Source organism: Lepidochelys kempii, chromosome 4, assembly GCF_965140265.1.
Source record: "Lepidochelys kempii isolate rLepKem1 chromosome 4, rLepKem1.hap2, whole genome shotgun sequence".
NCBI lineage: Eukaryota > Metazoa > Chordata > Testudines > Cheloniidae > Lepidochelys > Lepidochelys kempii.
In genome coordinates, this window is record NC_133259.1 from 127,406,801 (window position 1) to 127,427,969 (window position 21,169).

Here is a 21,169-nt window from a genome sequence, read left to right on the forward strand (position 1 = left end):
GCACATTCATGTTTGTGCAAGAAAATCTAGGTCACATTTGACAAATTAGACAGTAGCATTATCCCAGATAGATCACCCACATATCACATGAAGGGCAAACTAAATGCCGCACCTGTGCGGGATCCTCCTCTGTCAATTACTGTCACCAGCAGGTTACATTCCCCCTAAGCAAAGTAGCAGACACTCCAGCATGTAATGGCATATGGCATGCATAGGAGTGAGGCAAGTTGTGAGGCTATGCAACCTCTGAAAGGGTTATGTTTCTGTGGATCACATTCATTTTTTCCTATGTGGTGCACTTATTAGCAGCGCTTAGCACAGCAAACCCTGTATGTTCATTTCATGGCTGGTGTTCTATCCTTTTCCCAGGCTGTGCTTAGGTTCATATAAAGCTTGCAGTTTTATTAAAACCATCACACAGCCCACGTTGGCTATTCATGCTCTGCTATGCCAATGCTGTCTTTTGGCATGGCACAGTCTAAATGGCAGCCACAGCCCAGCAGCTGATATGTGACATGCCTTTCATTTCACTGATGCCACAACCCCTCAATGTAATCTGCAAACAAATGGAAAACAGCATAAGGATTGGACAGAAGGCTCTTTGCAGAGGAGGAATCCATCGGGTGAGGGGCAGGCTAATGCTCCTGGGATGAGTGCCCTCTTGGCTGACACACCAGGGAATGAACTGGAATTCTCCAAAGCTAAAAGCAGGAGCTGCTACACCTTGAACCGAAGCTCTGTAATTGGGGGCTGTAACAACGGCAGGCTGGCACAGCGGAGGACCCGTAACACACTCACCAGTGGGATACACTCAGATGCTGAGCTACCCTGAGGCCTAGATCTAATTTATTGGTCCTTCCCAAAACATACACCCACACTCCTAATATGTCTCCTAGGCTGGACAGGGCAAACTGGCTTCCTTTTCACAATTATACAGCTCCCAATTAAAGATGGTCTGCAAAGGAAGACAAATTGGGCTGGAGCCTTTTTTTTTTAATTCATTATCATGTGTATAAAGAACAGGAGGACTTGTGGCACCTTAGAGACTAACAAATTTATTTGAGCATGAGCTTTCTCACCTCTGCCACCATGTCAGGGTTCCTTCCCCACTCTGAGCTCTGGGGTATAGATGTGGGGACCCGCATGAAACACCCCCTAAGCTTAGCAACTCCTCCCCCCTGCCTGCCAGGTCATCTGCAATTTCACTGACCGTTTGTGTCTCAGCAGATTGGTTCCCTGGATTCAAATTCAAACCCTCAGCCATTACAGGAGCAGGGCCTGGATCCTGTCCCAAAGAGACACAGTCACCCCCCAACAGGGTCTCACAGCTGATATCCTGGAGAACCCCAACAACCAGCCAGCCCAACACCTCTTGGGTCTGCACAGGGATCTAGGTCATAGGCAGGGTGAATGGTTCCATCCCTAGGACCCTCACCCAGGTTATACAGCCCCTCAGCATCTGAGGCTGCACCCCCTGGGGCCTGACAACAGTGCTCTCTGTTCCAGGGTTTCGCCACCCCAGGAATGTCTCCCCATTGACCACCACCTTCCGCTCCCACGGTGGGTCCTAGGGGCCTGAACCTAGGAGACTCCACACAGCCAAATAAGTTGGGGTCAGGAGTGGGAGCCTGTCAACCACCCCACCCATCTGGCTGATGGCATCTATGGCCATGGGACCCAGCAAGGGAGCTAGACACCTGGGCTTTTCAGCAGAGTCCCCCTGGTTCATATCGTCAGCCTGCTCAAAGGCAATGTGGTGGGCATCCACATCCCCCACCCCCTTAATCAGGGGCCACAATTTAGTATGGAGGTTCCCTGTGGAACTGGCATCCCCGGGTCTATCCCCTGAAAAAGTTGGTCAATGAAAAATATTTTGGGTGTTTTTCTGCTTGTGTTTTATATTAAAAACTGGGGGCTTGGTTGATATAAATCAGCGTCATCTGACTGAAATCAACGGCTGAAATCAGTGGCGATACTGATTTACACCTGTGGAAGGTGTGGCCCTCAGATCTAGCCCACCAAGATGACTCTGGCAATAGGAGAGCTATTGAAATGACATCACAAAAGAGTGAAAGCTAAGCAATTGAGCAGGAGCAGGAACTTTTAGTCATTCTGTTGAAAAACTCTGTGCTTTCTGTTTGCGTTAACACCCATTTAGCTCCAGTGAACACTTGGTTGTTACATTTCAATATCCTCAACCCTTCAATATGGGATGAGAACACACAATGCATATTTCTGAGACCTCCAACAAGTTCTCCAGCAAAACTAGAAAAGATCAGACATGACATTTCTGATATTTCTAGTTAAAAAAAGGAAAAAACAAAACAAAAAAACCCACTTGCTCAGGCCCTTTCTCCACATCATAAAGTAACAAAACCTAAAAATCATTTGCAGATCACCTTTCAGTACATTGCTCCAGGTATTCCAATACCCAAGTTACAACTTGCAACGTCATTAGATCAGTAGTCTGATCTAGTCTGGCCACCCTATCTTCCACATGTTAAAAATCAAAAGGTTTTTCACAGAGAAGGTGACATATGGAACTAACTTCCAAAGCTGGAGCAGAATTTTGTATTTGTGTGATCCCAAGCACTGGAAGAATATCCAATGCAAAAAGCAGCATATAGATTATTTCCCTGCTTCTAGAAAATAACAGGATTTATATCATAATACTTTACCAAGCATTTCTACATCACTTTGCATCTTCAAAATGTGTTCAAATATTAACTAATGAATTCATAGAATCATAGGGTTGGAAGAGACCTCAGGAGGTTTCATAGAATATGAGAGCTGGAAGGGACCTCAGGAGGTCATCTAGTCCAACCCCCTGCTCAAAGCAGGACCAATCCCCAACTAAATCATCCCAGCCAAGGCTTTGTCAAGCCGAGCTTTGAAAACCTCTAAGGTTGGAGATTCCACCACCTCCTTAGGTAACCCATTCCAGTGCTTCACCACCCTCCTAGTGAAACAGTGTTTCCTAATATCCAACCTAGACCTCCCCCACTGCAACTTGAGACCATTGCTCCTTGTTCTGTCATCTGCCACCACTGAGAACAGCCAAGTTCCATCCTCTTGGAACCCCCCTTCAGGTAGTTGAAGGCTGCTGTCAAATCCCCCCTCACTCTTCTCTTCTGCAGACTAATTCCCTCTCCTGGGAGGCAGAACAGGCATCTAGGACTTCACAGCTGTCATCATGCCTGCATACCATGGCCAGTGGGAACTTCACAGCAACAGCAAAGATAGAATCCCAGTCTATCTACTCCAACACTACAGGTGCCTATCATTTAAAGTAAAGGAGCACCTCCTGTGATGCTGGTAAATCGATGCCAGCTCTTGCTAAAGCAATAGGTGTCATCTGACAAACTCATAGCTAGAAATCAGATTAGCTCACCTGTATGTTAATAATGTTCCCAACAGTTGTTAGTCTTGTAAGGATGTATTTGGTGTCTAGACTACTGATGGGGTGTTTACACAACACAAGGCAGAGTCAGGAAATGAGGATAATTAACCTGATAAGCTGCACCTGAGGAAGGGCCAGGGATTAAAGGTCTGATTGAGGATGGAGTCCAGCTGGGGAGGAGCAGAAGGGACTGATATAAAGCTAGGAATCTGGCAATAGAAAAGGGCTATAAGGGAAATAGTCTGTGGTTGCTCCTAGGAGAAGGGAGATGTGTCTGAGGCTACAGTGCTAGGTAGCCTGCAATTATTACTCCCTGAGAGAAGGGAGATTAGGCTGGTAAATCCAGAAGGCTAGGGGAGCCATAAGGTAGAGCTGAGATGTAGGAGGGTGTCTGGGGAAGAGTAACGATACCTAGCAGTGAGCAGGTCACTGTCCCTAGAGATAAGAGTCCATAGACTGGAACCTGGAGTAAGTGGCTGGGCTGGCTTCCCCCACCAGCCACTGAAGAAGTAGCACAGTCCAGGCAGTGAAAGGAAGACTGCTATTTTGTATAGAGAGCCTTTCCTACCCCAGAAGGGGAGGACTATTGCCAGATTACTAGAGGGCTGAGTTGTGAAGGAGCACCCTGAGTCCCAGAGAAAAAGAAACAGGGAGAGGGACTGACCGAAGGGGCTGTTGGAGCTGCAAAGAGCTAATCCCCAGAGCAACCAGGAGGGGGTACCCTAGCTGTGAGTGGACCCTGTGAGAACTCTCTAAAATACTTGAGTTGCTGCATGCATTAATCTTACTTGTGATGGCTGTATCCAATCCTATAAGGCAGAGGTCCCCAAACTGTGGGGCATGCTGCTCTAGGGGGTGCAGAAGAATGTTTGGGGGACTGTGGCAGGGCTCAGGCCAGTCCTGACAAGAAATGGGAGCAGCTCCTGGGGAGGGGCATAAGCAGATTACACTGGAGTAAGAGGGGGCTCAACTTAAAGTTTGGTGACCACTGCTATAAGGTAATATGTAAGTCTTGCTTTACAACTGTAAAAATACCTGCTCTGAATTTGTGAACCTAGGCAGGAAGAGTGGTTCCCTCACCCATCAAGGACTATCAAAAGTAAACGGGCCACGGTAGGACAAACTCCATTGATTTGCCTCATTAACCCATGAAGTTATGAGCAGGAGCCCTCGACTCAAAAGTTTGAGCTCTGGGAGAAGGACATATAAGATGCTCACAAGAAGAAATAGTTATCTCCTGCTGTTTGGACTCTTAAAAGGGCTGGAGCTGAGAAACGAAAGTAAAGATCTCCAGTGTCAAGATGGGTTAGTTCTAAGAATCTCAGTGGAGAGATTACTACAGGTCTGTCACCTTTTGGAACCTTGGATCGTAACTCATTTGTTTTTATACATTGCCTGCTTTAACCTGTGAATAACTCTAATTTCTTTTTACTAGTTAATGATCTTTGGTGTGAGATCTAAGGTACAGATTGGTTTGGGAAGGATCTCTTGAGACTAGGAGCAACCTGAATACTTTATTTTTGTGTAAGTGACCATTTTTCACTAAGTCCCACATGCCTGAATAGCAAGATACACTGAAGTACCCAAGGGGACTGTCTCTGACTCCATGGTCAGACTGTTGCAGTGATCCAGGAGTTAACATTTGTTACTGGGTTGGTGAAATCTAATTATGGAACATACCCCCAGCTTGGGGTGCCTGCCCTGAGGTTGGCACTTACAGTCATGATTTACTCTAGACAGAGTGACACTTCCTTTAAAATTGTTAGCAATATAGGGAATAGGACACACCACTGATCAACTCTGATTCCATCCTGTAGTGGGCAGTGGTCTACATGTTATAGATGGGGAAACGGAGACACATGTGGTATATGAAATGTTTTCTGCTGAAAGCTGATGCATAATTTTCTGTCACTAACCTGGTGGTAATGGTGTAGTTTTGTTCTTCTGTTTCTAGAATGTCTCAATCAAAGGCAAAGCCTCAAACACGTCTCCAGGATGCAAAATAACAGACCTACTCCAGCCCTCCTCTAGAGGTGAAATGATTGGCAGTCTACTGACAGGCCCCAAAGGATGTTCATTTTTTCACTCTCTTGCAGTGAGTGGCAAAACTCCTCTGGACTCCAGTGGGAATAGGATTGGGCCTGTAAAGTAATCATGAAGATCTTCCCTACTTAGATGCGGGTAGGGACTGTCTCTGTTCTGTGTTTGTACTGCACCTAGAACAATGTAGTCTTGATACTAGTAATATTAAGCAGATGAAACACACACCTGTCAGCTAAACTGTAGCAAGATGTGGTTTAGAAAAATAGATACAGACAACAGGGATGCTGAGGCTGCCAGAGTTCAAGCTCCCAGGAGCCTGGGTAGGGCATTCTTTTGCCTACTGTGGATCTCTCTATCACTAAAGATCAGCTGAGCTGCAGTCCCATTAAGGACTTGATCCCAAGCCTGTTGCAGTCAGGAGTGCTAAGAGCATAATGCAAGACTCCCCTTTATATGAATGTAAACAGGGATTTACCGGAAAACCAAGAAATCAAAGGGATGGGCAGAGAATATGGCCCTAATTAGACTACAGTGTTAATGCCTGCATATGAGACACAGATAACTGCACTTATGGGTGAACAAGAAATTCATAGCTAGTTAGATAAGATTAGATCTTAAAACATGTGGCATGTATTAAAGTTAATTGGTTGCACAAAGGAAGAGTAGCAATCCAAGCTCAGCTACATTTTGTTGCAACATTTCTTCACCATCCTATAATTTATCAGAATTCAAACAGAACAAATCAATAGTATGACCATCCAAATTCAGATTTGACACCCCACCTGCCATTTGGAGAAAGCAGATGGGACTATGGAAGTCTGTGTTCAGCTAATTGTTACTGCAGATATCAAATGCTGAATATCCTGCCCCAATAAGATTTCTATCAAACTCAGTGTGTTCTGTGAAATCATGTGTTTGAAGTCTAAGTCAAATTACCATCTTTCCTTTGGTTTCCCACTGGTTCTCTTTGTTCCTGGGAACTCTGTTGGATCATGTGGTGATAAAACAGATTTCTCAGGGGGGGCCAGAACAGCCTTGTAGGACATGAAATGAAGCCTTGAAGTGATGTCTCATTATTGCCAATGATATCTGCACAGTTCTAATGTTCATATTTGAATCATTTAAATCTTTCACATGCTTCCCCAGAATAAAGTGCAAACCCAACAACAGTTACCGACAGCTGCAGGTGGATCCAGATCATATAACTTGGGGGCTTAAAGGGAAAGAGACCATAATTCTACACTGGGAAAACTCCACCTCTGAATGTGTGACCTGCTCCTAGGGGCTTCTGAGGATTAAGAGACACTTGTATCCCCTTGTCTTTAATTTCATTGGGCAGAGGCTGACCCTGAAAATATCATTTCTAAATTGTGCTGATTGTGCAACATCCTGACACGCTTCTTGCAAACAAAGAAAGCGACAGGCCTGCAACTGATCAACCACCATGACTTGAGAGTATCACCTGTGTCCGCCTCAGTCTGTTTAATGCCCAGACAGGAAAATGACCAGCAGTTTAGTGGATTCAATCAGTGTACTAACCTTGACCATTCCAGAAGACAAAATGACAGATCGGCCCCTATGCTCCCCTACCTTAACCATAAACCCCCTAGAGTGCATCCCGGAGAGATGCAGCAAATTTGGCTGTATGGGGAATTTGCTGCTGCTTTTCTCTTTTTTTCTCTCTCTCTCCCCCCACCTGGGAAGCATTCCCAGTGAAATCTTTCATATTCCTAAAGTGCAGTAAGGCTAGGACTCACTCACAAGGGTGAGGAAGCTGCAAGATCCCCCGGTTAGATTCATAGGTTTGGTTGGGGTGCCAACAGGGTGGGAGTATTTGATATTCCCCTTTTATGAAAGGTAATTACAAAATGACACTGCCCGCTCCTCGCCGCCGCCTCCTCTGATCCCTCTGGGCAGCGCCCCCTAGCGATTATCAGCCAGATGTGCCATTTTCCAATAAACAAAGCGGTACCCCTGAAATCAACTTTGAATTTTTTTTTTATTCTCCTTTGGTGCTTGTTTGCCCCCCCCCTCCACTTCCCAGCCCTGGGGGTTTGATTCGTAAAGCATAGAGCGGTGCAAACCACCCTGCTTATTCAGCAATCTCCAAGTAAACGCAGAACGAATGCCTGGCTGGCAAAGGGTTTTCCTGCACTGTACAACAGAGGATCGCAATTTTCCCCCCATACGGTAATTTTCCCACGGTGTAAAATACGGCTTGATCCATGCAATAATCCTTCCCCTTCCGCGCGCCCCCCCCCCCCCAGTCCAGCCAAAAGAACCATTAGTAACAACCTGCTAAATTTAGTTGACTAGTCATGATCTGGTATTAATAGCAGCAGCATTCAAGACATGCCCTGCACACAGTGTGTCTGTGTGCGTCCGCAAACCTGAGACACACACACAATGCAAGGGGCGGACTCGACTGCAGTGAAAAATACAGAAAAAACAAACAAACCCCCTCTACTCACACAACTAGCCTGGAGATGATCCATGACACCATGGCGCTGTGTGCAGGGGGTCGCTCTCTTGCCAGGGAGGGGTCTCCCTGTTTCTCCGTCCCTGAATATGTCTGTCTGCGGCTCCCACCGGAATGAGCAGGGCGAGCGGCTCAGCCATTCAGCATTTCAGCGCAGCCTCACTCCGCGCAGCTGCTCACGCCAAAGGGGCTCCAGCGAGCGGCTGTGGAGGGGATTGGGCAGGACATTAGGAGTCATCGACGGCTGGGTGCACCCACAGCTCTGCAAGCCCCGTCTGCGTTTTCACTTTCTCTCTGGCTCCGGCCTCTCTCTCCCATGCCTGCCTGCAGGCCCCACTTTGATCTGCAGACTGTCCCATGTGGCCCGCATGTTTCCCTTTATAGACCCCAGGGTCTTCCATTCTACTTCAACAATATAAGGAACTGGCTGCGGGGTTACTGCCACCTCTGTTAGCCTGAAAAGGAGCTGCTCGGCTGTGTATCATAGTCCCTATACTGCTCCCAGCCAAAGGAGAGCTAAGTTTTTATTAATTTGTATTATCTGTTTTGCGGCAGTGCCCAGGAGCCCACTGATGGACCAGGGCTAGGCACGGTACAGACACAGAACAAAAGGACAGTCCCTGCCCCAAATTTTAGCTCCTCTGTCTCTGAGCAGACTAGAGGGAAAGCAAAGTGCTTTCCCTCTTCTGCTCCTCTGTCTCTGAGCAGCTAAAGGGAAAGCAAAGTGGCTTTAATTAATTTAATTTAATCCTAGGAGGCCACTGGTGGCTGCTACCTTACCTCTTTGGTCCAGCAGAAGAACACAGTGACACAACACAATGTATCATAACATTGGCATAGGAAAGTCATGACATTGTCCCACTGTGTGACAATGCATTGTGATCACATCCACTCCAAAATAATCCCTGACTCTTCAACCGCTTCAGGCTTCTTCTTCAGGACATGGGGATTCAGACTAGGCACCAAGTCTTACCCAGTTTTTAGAGGGAGATTCCCTCATTTTAAATTATTTTTAAAGCAGTTTCTCATAATTATGATGAAGGATTTTTCTGTGCTCATCGATGTGCCTTACAAAATCTACACCGGACTATTCTGAAGTTTCCCTCATTTAAACCATCACCGCTTGATGGCCCCATAGGATAGACAGGAATCCTTATGTCGGGCAGCACCCCACATTATAGGAGTCTCGATCCCATGCTGCAGCACTGGGAGGTTGATTGACAGATATACATGCTTCTGAAGTCCGTCATCACAGGAAGCACTATAGCACTAGCCACAAAATCTCATTTACAACTTTCTGCAGTGGAGCCATACAGTGGAGTCTGGAATTGGTCTAATTCCAGTAGTAGGTCTATTCCTCCACTAGGGGGAACTGTGTTTATGACCACAGATACAGTCTATAACTGGAACAATCTATAAACATCTGGAGGATATTAGGGCTGAAAATGGGCATTCCAGCTTTATTTGCTTTAGATGTACAATGCTAGGCATTGCTATTGGCCATGGGGGAGTTTCGTTTACCATACAAACCAGGGAGAGATCATGGAGATTGGCTTGCACGATTTGTTACTGTAAACGGGTTTATATAGAAATTGGTCATAACTTCTCAGGACAGGGTTGCTTGCTGGAGGAATTCCGTCACTCCAGAGTAGAAATAGTGCTAGGTAGCCCACACTGTAACCCAGGAATCTATATTGTAGCTGGTTCATCAGTATATGTAGCATGGTGCTATCCAAAGAGGAGCAAAGTGGTAGCCGTTTTTGGTATGTTGGCAAGAAATTCTCAGCACACCATAAGAATTTAAGAACTGCCATTCTGGATCAGACCAATGGTCCATCTAGCCTAGTACCCTGTCTCCAATAGTGGCCAGTACTAGAGCTTCAGGGGGAGTGTACAGAACAAAGCAGTTTGGAATGATCCACCCTGTCTTCCACTCCCAGCTTCTGGCAGTCAGAGGTTCAGGATCACTCCGAGCCTGTGGTGCATCCCTGATGATCTTGGCTAATAGCCATTGATGGACCTATCCTCCATTAACTTATCTAGTTCTTTTTTGAACCCAGTTACACTTTTGGCCATCACAACATCCCATGGCAATGAGTGCCTCAGGTTAATTGTGTGTTGTGTGAAAAAGGACTTCCTCTTGTTTGTATTAAGTCTGCTGCCCATTAATTTAATCAGATGAGCCCTGGTTTTTTTATTGTGAGAGAAGTATTTACCCTTTCCATCAACTTTTTCCACACTGTTCATGATTTTATAGACCTCTCTCATACTTCCTCTTAGTCATCTCTCTTCTAAGCTGAACAGACCTTATCTTTTTAGTCTCTTGCTCATATGGGAAGCTGTTCCTTAGCCTGCATCATCTTTGTCGCCAATCTCTGAACCTTTTCCAGTTCCACTATATTCTCTCTGAGATGGGGCGACCAGAACTACACCAACCATTTAAGGTGTGGGCACACCTATTTATTGTGGGGGTTTCAAGTTGCACTTTTACAAGTTTCACTTTTCACAATTACTATTAATTATGTGATATTATTAATTATATTATATCAAAGGCCTGTATAGTGATTTGTAGACATCAAAATAAAACAAAGTACTTGCCATGGGGAGCTTGCCCTATATTTTAAGCATAACACAATGACACAACAGGAAAAGACAGCAGATCCTAAGGGCATACTTGACAGGGTGTGGTAGTCCTACCTGATTAGAGTTAACTAACTCCCATTCAGACCTCACACAAGTGTAGAGTGGGGTAATAAAGCAGGGTTGGGGACCAAATCAGGTTGCCAGAGCAAACCCTGGAAACTATATAAACACTTACGTGGTAAATACAGGGGAAGCGAGGTAATCAGATACTCTGTTAATTGATAGATACAGTCTGAGCAGTAGCCCCCCTGTCCCTCCATTCAATCTTGGTTGATTCTGCATTGGGTAACAGTTGCTTTTTCCTTTTGTTATAACCTGTGCACAAGAAAGATCAAGAATAAAGCCTTGGAGAAATGCTTTGCTTGTTGAAAGCCGTTCTTTTGTTGCTGGACCAGCTGACCCAGTCCACAAAGGAATATAGTGGGGAGACAGACACAGGGAGAGGATTAAAGCTCCAGGGACATTTTGGGGCTTGTTTATACACTCAAGGTTACAGACGTTGCAGGTGTTATAGGATGTTAATGTGACATTTTGCACAAACTTGCACAGAATACTATGCTGATGGGTACATTCTAACACTCTACATAGATTCTGTCACTGTAATATCTGAGCCTTGTTTCTCAAACGAAAAAAGAATATATGGTAATTTTCCTTAAATAGGGAGTGAAGACCCTGCACCTTCCCACGTCAGCAATGAGGCCCACCCTGAGCTGAAGTTTAACAGCCAGGTAACCAGCTTTGGAGGGGAAATTGGTCATGGTCTTGGAAGACACAGATCTAAATGACTGCACCATGGTTCCAGTGAATCAGATTACCCCCCTTTGGCCCTAGAAGTGGAGTTGCAATTCTTACAGCTAAGCAATCAGTGCAGGGCCCCAAATATCTGAATATTGCCAGATCTCCAGAACCACTACAAAAAATAGCCACTCACAGGGCACAGTGACAGTGTCAGACCTTGAAACCGGTCAGGAAACACTAACTGCCAGAAGAGGAGGAATTCTGCATCTACAAGGCATTCCCTCTGATGGAACCCCTCCCGTCTTTGACGGTCCCGGAGAGGAGAAATCTCAAAATCAGTTGGGAGGCATATATACGTCATTTAGAAAATGCTATGTCCCAAGTATTGGGACAAGCCTGTGGTAGAGTCTGAGCAGTACATTTGAAAGTTTCCAAGGCTTTCTCTGTAAATAAGAAAGAGGTATGTTTCTGCACAGGTTTGACTGTATGGCTAAAATAGAACCTGAAAGTAACCCAGAAAGAGAAGACTGATGTGACAGGTGAATAGATGAGCTAGGCCCCACCAAGAAGCATACACGTATACACATTATTTTGGATAATCTATATTCCAAGAGAAATCAAGGGAAACCCTAGATTATTTTTAAACATTTAAGGATTGAGGTTATTTCTAAAACTGGCTGACACCTCCAAAGTCCTGCAATAATGTCTATCCTCCCCCTACACTGAGCCAAGAATAAAAAAAAAAGCAATAGATTGGTTGGACTTCTCAACAGACTCATAGGATGGCCCAGAAAGCAGTAATCTACCTGGAAAGTAAGTACATCTGATAGGTATAGATTTGTCGTTGAGGGTACTTCCACCTCTCCCGTATGACCAGGAGGCTCTTTTTCTCCATAGCTCACCTCTCATAACAGGGTAAGGGATAAAATCTGGTAGTTGTAATACCATTAAGACTTGTGACAGAGTTGCATAGGAGGGCCTGCATTTGTTTTAGAGCTTCTGCCTCTATATTGAATATTTAACATTTTTCCATTCTGTCCCTTCAAAACAAACTCTTCCAGTCCAATGCATTTCAAAGTCACTAATAATATTTTTCTCTTTAAATGACCATTTCCACAGCAGTCAAGGAATGGTACCCCAAGCCTGGATCTGGACACTGGAGAACTGCATCTAGATGCAAAAAACTTCCTGTGTGAAATCCTGACCCCATGGAAGTCAGTAGCAAAACTCCCATTGACTTCAACAGGGCCAGAATTTTACCCCTTGGTTTTTCTTAAGAAGTCATATGCCAGACCTATCCTCTATGGAAGAGAGGTTTGCAAGTTCTCCTGCCTCTCCCATCTTCTGAGTAAGTAAGCACAAGGAAACAGAACTGAAGTTCTCCAGCCTCAGCAGAACTATCAGCTGTTGAACGCCATTATGAACACCATTTTCTATATTCTCCCACAAGGGAAACAACATTTCCCAATTTCCCTTGCAACTGCCCTATGGAGCAGTTGTAGAAACGTGGACGTCTACAAGTAGATTGCGTGATGAAGGGTTAATGTCTAGCTATTCCACCTGGAAGCAGGCGGGGCACACCCTGACTGTTTCCTAGGAGCAATGCACACATTGCTCTATCCAAGGACAAGGGCTAGATATGAACCCTGAGAACTTGATTGTTTGGACAGCAACTGTGGGAGGTTTTTTTAGCCTGGGCTCAAGGCCTGAGAACCAGGATTGTAGTAGATAGAGGATGGTAACTAAGCATATGAATTAACGTCATACATTCCTTTGTGCAGCAGTGTGTAATGCTTAGGGGGAGAAATATAATAAAAGGAGAAGGTGGAAGGCGGGGGGGCAGAACAGCCCATCTCCGCTGACCAGCCTGTTTGCTTGCATAAAGCTGTGTTCTGTCTCATCACTGAACCGCAACAACTGGCGCCCAAACGTGGGGCCCTCAGCACTCACCTCGCCCGGCAAGGGTTTCAGACGCATCACTCATCCACTTCGTGGATCCCGGTGAGTATTTTTCATTGTGGTAAGTATGGGAAGCTCCCTCTCTGCTTTGCAAGTGCAACACCGTAATGAGCTGCAGTATTTGCTGCGTAAGGCTCAGCATGACTGCCCGGCTCGAGAACTCACTCTCCTGCTACAGGAGGTGCGTGCCAAGTGCCCGTGGTATCCTGAAGCTGGAAGCCTTAAGCTAGCGGACTGGGAGCGATTGGGCCAGACATTGCACAAAGAGCCTCGGGCACCCGTGCAGGCTTTACATGCCTGGCACCTCTGCCGCGACGTGGTACAGCGTGTCGCCTCGGACAGACCCTCCCTCGCGAGGCTGGTGCTCTCGCCGCCCCCGTCCGCCCCTGCAGCCATCCCCCCTCCTGGCGATGCGACACAGCGTGTCGCCTCGGAAAGGCCCTCTCCAGCACCAACAGAGGAGCTGCCGATCCTGCCACCCCCGTCCGCTCCTGCAGCCATCCCTCCCCCTGCTTCGCCCCCAGTGCCTCTATTACCACCGCCTCCCTGGCCTTCCCCACCGGAGCCGGTGTGTGATCACCCTCCCCCCATGGGGCCCCCCGGAGAGTCATCTGCATCTGCTCAGAAGCTTTCGCTGGTGCAACAAATGGTTCACGCAGCGAAAGCTCGATCAGATCTTACAGCAGAGGAGCTGGCTGATCTGGTCTCCGTTTGCCCGGTGACCTGGCAGAATGATGACCAGGGCAACCCCGTGGGCACCTGGACCACTCTGCCATACTCGGTGGTTAGAGAGGTAAAGAAAGCAATTCGTGAATTTGGCCTGACTAGCACCTTTGTGCGTGGTCTCATTGAAGGGATGGGTGCTGGGTACTCCCTAATCCCTGAGGATTGGAAAACGCTGCTGCGCATGATGTTGTCACCCAGTCAGTATGTTATTTGGCTTAGTGAGTATCGGCAGATGGCAGAACGCCAAGCCCAGGTATATAGAGAGCAAGGTATCATTTATGAGCATTTGGCAGGGGAGGGCCAGTTTGCTACTATTGAGATGCAGTCTCAACTCCCTCAGGCCGTCTTCCCCATTATTTCCACCTGTGCCCAGCATGCTTTCAAGAAGGTCCCGGATTCAGGCAAGCCTACCAAAAGCTTTGTCAGTATCCGTCAGGGTGCCTTAGAGTCCTTTTTGGATTTTACCAACAGATTGCAGGAGGCTATCCTCCGACAGGTGGATAACACTGAGGCAGCTCACGAGCTCCTGTTAAAATTGGCAGTTGAAAATACAAATGAGGATTGCCGCCGTGCTCTCCAGGCAGCACAAGTCTCTGGTATTTTAGAGCTCTCAGACATGCTGCGGGCGTGCCAGAACATTGGCACACAAGCCCACAAGGCTGGAGTTCTGGCTGCCGCCCTCAGAAAAACTGGGAAGGAGGGGAAGCGCTGTTACCGCTGTGGAAAGGAGGGTCATTTTCAGCGGGAGTGCCGCTCATCTAAGGCACCAGCCCGACCCTCAAAGAAGTGCCCCAAGTGTGGGAAAGGTTATCACTGGGCTAATCAGTGTCGTAGCGGGTCGGGAAACCGCGCGACGGGTCCCCCCCGAACCCAGGGCCAAACGGGGGTGTTTCCTACTCAGGCAATCGCTCCTCTGCCTTGGAATCCGTAGACTCTATGAGGGCAGCGACTGCTGGAAGTGCAGGGCTTGATTTGATCATGCAGGAGGACACTGACTTTCGGCTGCCAGGGGAGGTCTGTGCCATACCTACACAGGTGACGGGACCTCTCCTTGCCGGCTTTGTAGGTCTTGTTCTCCCTCGCTCACATGCTGGGAAACAGGGCCTTTTTGTCATTCCAGGGGTCATTGATGCTGATTACACTGGCATTATTAAGGTTCAGGTGTGGACTCATCTTCCACAGTCGCTCCCGCGTGGACGGTCAATTGCACAATTGATTTTAGTCCCCTATCAGGTGCCAGCTGCCGAGGATCGAACTCGGGGTGGAGGAGGCTTTGGATCTACGTTGTCTCACTCGCCGTCTCACAGCGCGTCTTCTCCACTTGTTGCTCTGACAATGTCAGTCCGCCCCTCGAAACCTCAGTTAACACTTCTCTTAAATGATGTTCCTTTTACAGGGCTGGTGGACACTGGAGCTGACGTTACAGTGATTCGTGATCTGGAGTGGCTGGTTAGTTGGCCTACGGTTCCTTCTAAAGAGTTGTGGGGGATTGGGGGTAGCAAACCCGGGCGCCAAAGTTTGTCTTGGGTCACGGTCTCTAAACCAGGAGGCCGTGCCCTTGCTACAATCCGCCCTTTTGTGCTCCCTGTCCACCTCAATATTTGGGGCCGTGATTTACTTACAAAGTTAGACACCACCCTCGATATTAACATCTGATGGCCCAAAACCCTCCCTCACCCACCGTGCCCTCCGCCTTACCCTTGGTATGGCAATCCTTAGAGCCCGTATGGATTGACCAGTGGCCCCTCCCTCTAGAAAAGTTAAAAGCACTTCATTCACTTGTGCAGCAGCATTTGCAAGCACAGCGATTGGAGAGCTCCACCAGTCCCTGGAACACCCCGGTGTTCGTTATTAAGAAAAAATCAGGTGCTTGGCGGCTGTTACATGACTTAAGGGAAATAAATAAATGCATCCAACCTATGGGCCCCTTGCAATTTGGCTTGCCAAATCCAAATTTAATTCCTCAAACCGATCAACTTTGTGTGTTAGATTTAAAAGATTGTTTTTTCACCATCCCCCTTTGCCCTCAAGATCGCGAAAAATTTGCATTTACGGTGCCACAATATAATAATCAGCAACCCTCTCAAAGGTATCAGTGGAAGGTCTTGCCCCAGGGAATGCAAAATAGTCCAACCTTGTGTCAGCTTTTTGTGGATCGGGCCCTTGCCCCTTTTCGTGCCCGGTACCCTTCGCTGAAGGTCTACCATTACATGGATGACATTTTGCTAAGCGGTCCCCGGGTCACGGCACAACAGCTTGAATCTTTATCTCAGATTCTCGGCCAAAATGGCCTGTTAGTGGCACCAGAAAAAATCCAATGCTCTTATCCCTACCACTACCTTGGATATAAGGTTTTACAAACCTATGCTGCTCCGGTTCGTCCGGAATTAATTTTACCTCAACCCCTAACCCTTGTTAAATTACAACAGATTTTGGGTCATTTAAATTGGATTCGGCCCTATTTTCGTCTCCCCACTTCAATGCTGCAGCCGTTGTTTGAGCTCCTGCGTGGAGCCCGGGCACTGGGTGCAGTTATTGCCATCACTGAAAAGCATACTGCCTGCATTCGACAAATCAATGCAGCATTGAGTCAGCAGTTTGTGGACAGACTCCCGGAGGTCCGTCCCTTACAATTGGTTCTTCTTGCCACCCCTCATACGCCAACTGCGGCTCTGTTTGTACCCCGTACAGATACAGCCGTCTCTATTATAGAGTGGCTGTACCTTTCATCCACCCCTCCTCGAAATATTTATCCCTATTTAGATGCCCTATCTGATCTTGTTCGTAAAGCCCGCCACCGTGCAGTGCAACTCACTGGCACTGATTTAGTTGCCATTGTGCTCCCCTTGTCCCGTACTGAATTTGACTCTTTGTGCCACACCTCCTTGCCCTGGCAGGTTGCTCTTTGTGATTATGTGGGAGAGATTTCTTACAATCCTCCAAAAGATCCTCGATTGGTCATTACCCAAAAGGTGCCCCTAGTTGTTCATCATCTTAGCCGCTCTCAACCCATTATTTCCGCTGTCACTCTTTTTACTGATGGCTCTCCCCACCGAGGTGTAGTCACTTATCAGTTGGGTGACCCCCCTCGTTGGCATTCTCGTTTTACACTGCCTCAGCGTTCTGCACAGCGTTCAGAATTGGCTGCTGTTATTTTGGCCTTTCAACTTTTTACTGATTGTCCCTTTAATTTAATTGTGGATACCCATTATGTTTATCAGGTAATTGATCATTTACCCCTTGCCCTCATTACCCCTCAGGTTGATGCAGACCTCCTTCACCTGTTTTTGTCTTTACAGCATCTTCTTGCCACTCTTCATTTCCCTTACTTTGTTGCTCATATTCGCAGTCATACCCCTCTGCCTGGGCCACTCACTGAGGGCAATGCACGCGCCGATCACGCGTTGCGTGGTCAGGTAAATTCCCTTTTTTCTGACCCCATTGAAAGCCATGCCTTTTTTCATCAGTCTGCCTCTGTTTTGGCCCGGCAGTTTCACATTCCTGCTGATCATGCACGTTCCATTGTTCGTTCCTGCCCCCACTGTGCTGCTGCTGCTCCTACTTTTTCTTATGCCGTTAACCCCCGAGGTACCGCAGCAAATCAGCTGTGGCAAATGGATGTTACTCATGTACCACAATTCCGCCCCTATTCATTTTTACATGTTTCCGTTGATACTTATTCAGGCTTCCTTTGGGCAACCCCACAACGTGGGGAAGCCACTAACAAAGTTATTCACCATTTGCTGGCCTGCTTTTCTGTTATGGGTCGCCCTTGCCAAATTAAAACAGATAATGCCCCAGCCTACTGCTCTGCAGCCCTCTCCACCTTTTGTGCCCGCTGGGACGTCCGTCTTAAACACGAAATCCCTTATAATTCCATGGGCCAAGCCATTGTTGAACGTGCCAATCGCACACTCAAAACCTTGCTAGATAAACAATTAAAACAAGGGGAGCTGCGTCTCCGAACCTTAGGAGACATTCAACAACAAATGTATATCCTCTTGTTTACTTTAAATAATTTAACACTGAATGCAGATCAGCAGACCCCTGCGGATCGGCATTTTCACAAATCTGAGGTACTGGAAAGACCGCGTGTCCTTTACCGTCAGCTGCCCGATCCACAGTGGCTGGGCCCAGCACCTCTAATCACTTGGGGTCGGGGATATGCTGCTGTGTCTCTCCCTGCAGGACCGTTGTGGGTTCCAGCCCGGTGCGTGCGACCGGCACTTAAACAACATGGCATGGCACCAGGGGCTGTCGAATCCCATACCAGAGTTTCAGCTGACCTTGGAGGAGACCGCGTTGCCCCCCGAGTCGACAACGGCGGGTTGGAAACGGAGGACGCGTAGCGTCCCAAGCCAGCCCGTGACATGGGGAGCAGTAAAAGCATTGGTCGCCACGGCTCAACGAAAACTGGCAGCAGATCAGCAGCCAGAAACTCCTAAGACTTTGTTTGTGGCGATTCTCGCCCAAATCACTGCTAATTCTGTGATGATTGTGTGCCTTTTGTGCCTGCTATTTCCTGTAGGGGTTGGCTCGGAAGCGCCTCCCCCGTTACAAGCCCGAAGGAGAATAAGACACTGTTCTCTGCTTATGCTAATCTTTCCTCCCAGTACTCTAGCATGGCTAATTGGGGCCCGGCCAATTATACTCTGCCTCGCACGGCTATATCCCTCCACACACCGTACCCGGCCGGGGCTCACAATGTCACCTGTGCGCGTGTAGTTAACTGCACTAGTACAAAGGTGCCATTGGGCTGTCAAAAAATTTCTCAATTCCTTTTAAATTGTTCCCATGCTGTTAATGTTTCATATAATTATGGCCATATCATCCTACCATCAGGATGGGTTTTTACTTGTGGTTCATGCACCTTTAATTATATTCCTGCAAATTTAAGTGATGGCACCCTTTGCTGTCTTAGTAGAATGATACTTATATTGCCTTTTGCTGGTCACAATTGTAGTAAAAGAAGTGTACCCCTTTTAGATGATTATATTGCAGATGTTAAGCTTTTGGTTATTTTGTGTTTGTAATCATTGGGCTTATTTTTTTGTTGCTGCTGTGTACAATGTATTCCTTCCTTGTTAAGACTTTGTAAAATTTTTGCCCTGGAAAGCTCCCCAGGTTATGTCCTTGTCTGTCTGGGAGTTAAATAGCATGATAAAACAAATTGGCGGCTACCATGAGATGGCCAACTTCAATAAACAAAAAAAGGGGAGATGAAGGGTTAATGTCTAGCTATTCCACCTGGAAGCAGGCGGGGCACACCCTGACTGTTTCCTAGGAGGAATGCACACATTGCTCTATCCAAGGACAAGGGCTAGATATGAACCCTGAGAACTTGATTGTTTGGACAGCAACTGTGGGAGGTTTTTTTAGCCTGGGCTCAAGGCCTGAGAACCAGGATTGTAGTAGATAGAGGATGGTAACTAAGCATATGAATTAACGTCATACATTCCTTTGTGCAGCAGTGTGTAATGCTTAGGGGGAGAAATATAATAAAAGGAGAAGGTGGAAGGCGGGGGGGCAGAACAGCCCATCTCCGCTGACCAGCCTGTTTGCTTGCATAAAGCTGTGTTCTGTCTCATCACTGAACCGCAACAGCGTGAGGGATGCACATGAAGGGGATATGATAGAAATAAGCAGCAGTGCTGCGTGAAAGAAAAGGAACTGCAGCAGGCATACCAGAAGTCCAGGGAGGCTGTGGCAGTCCAGTTGGGGTTCCGAGGTGCAATCCAGACCAGCGAGGGGTTGTGTCACCATTTTCCCTGTAACCCTGCATCCCTCACAATTCTTTGCTGTTGGAGGTCCCAATCTGGGCTGCTCACAACCAGCTTACAAACATGCAGCTCACATTCTGAATATCTGTGTGCTTACACAGCCCTGGTTCAGCAGCTCTCAGCAGCCTATCTACAGCCAAACAGCCCCATTCTGGCTTCCACCAGCCTGGGTTACAATCAGCAGGATGACCCCAACACACTCCCAGTCCCACTCCCAAAATCGTGTTCTCTGCAATGTCCAGCCCTTTCCTGGACAGTTCAGAGAAATAATATGGTTTGTTTGTTCCTCCAAAGACATAAAAACTTACTAACTTAACTGGGGTAAATACACCCTTCCCTTTAAACACAGCACTGAGGTGGTTTATAGTAGGAATAAAACCAATTAATTAACAATAAGATATAGGTTATGTGATGCCAAGTAATAAGAATAAAGTTAGAAAGGGTGACAAGTAAAACAAAAGTGAAAAAACACATGTAAAAGTCTAAAACTTAATCTAGCGAGATACAGGCTTTGTTCAAGATGGTTTCGCTTACCAGTCACTCTTTTTTCCCAGCCATGGCTGACTTGCCCTCTGTCACAACCTTCCACAAAAGCATAAGGTTCTGGCTACCCATGTCTTCTTAGGTGAAAGTTCTTTGCCTAAGCAGGTTTCTCACCTATATTCAGTTCCAAAGACTTCAACCCACCACTGGTTTAAGGACCCATCTTTCTTAGCTTGCAAGAGCTCTGTTCCATTGTGTCTGTCTAGTGGTGGATGCCAAGGATGACTTCTGACCTTGGTTATTTCTTCCAAAGTTCAATTAACTCGTTTCAAAAGGCAGGATGACCTCATGCTGTTCTTCCCTTTCTGTGGGCTTCCCTAAGCAGCATGGTACCTTCCATTCAGCACGATGGAATAGGGACTACTGTCCAGACATGTGCTGGGTCACGTCGTTTCCCAATCACCCACACCAGTGGTGTGTACTGTACTTAATGATTTTTCACATTGCCAACACTGTCCATCGTTGATTCAGATGGGAATGTGTCTTCCAATTATAAGGAGCATATCGAAGCCTAGATGGAACTTCCAGAAGGCAGATTGGGGCTCCTTTACAGAGTATTTAGAATGGAGTGTCATAACCATCTAATTAAATATCATCTCTGTGGAAGATGCAAACCATCATTTCCGCTGTGCCATTTTTAAAGTTGCAGGTGCAACAATTCCACATGGCTTCTGACCATTGTATATTCCATGTTTGAATGAACACTGTGCAGACTTGCTGAGGCAGTGTGAGCAGTCAGGTGATCTGGAGATTGCGGACCATCTTATGAATCATCGGATACCGCTTGCTGGGCTTGATGGGAGGAAATGATAGTGGTGCTTGACTTTTCACGGTCAAGCTTGAAGAACTGGAGCTTAA

At 46.9% G+C, this 21,169-nt stretch overlaps 1 protein-coding gene across 3 annotated transcripts in view; it reads right to left on the reverse strand.

Moving 5' to 3' along the window:
• REEP1 (receptor accessory protein 1) overlaps positions 1-8,273 on the reverse strand; it is a 106,500-nt gene extending 98,227 nt beyond the window's left edge. The window contains exon 1 of one of the 3 annotated variants that reach the window (XM_073342861.1): positions 7,915-8,258. In XM_073342861.1, coding sequence (XP_073198962.1) covers positions 7,915-7,946 — 32 coding nt within the window. In that variant the 5' untranslated portion in view covers positions 7,947-8,258. Of the gene's footprint in view, positions 1-7,914 lie in introns of all 3 variants that reach the window. The other 2 variants (XM_073342863.1, XM_073342862.1) reach the window with 2 other exon arrangements.
• Between the last annotated feature and the right edge of the window lie 12,896 nt (positions 8,274-21,169).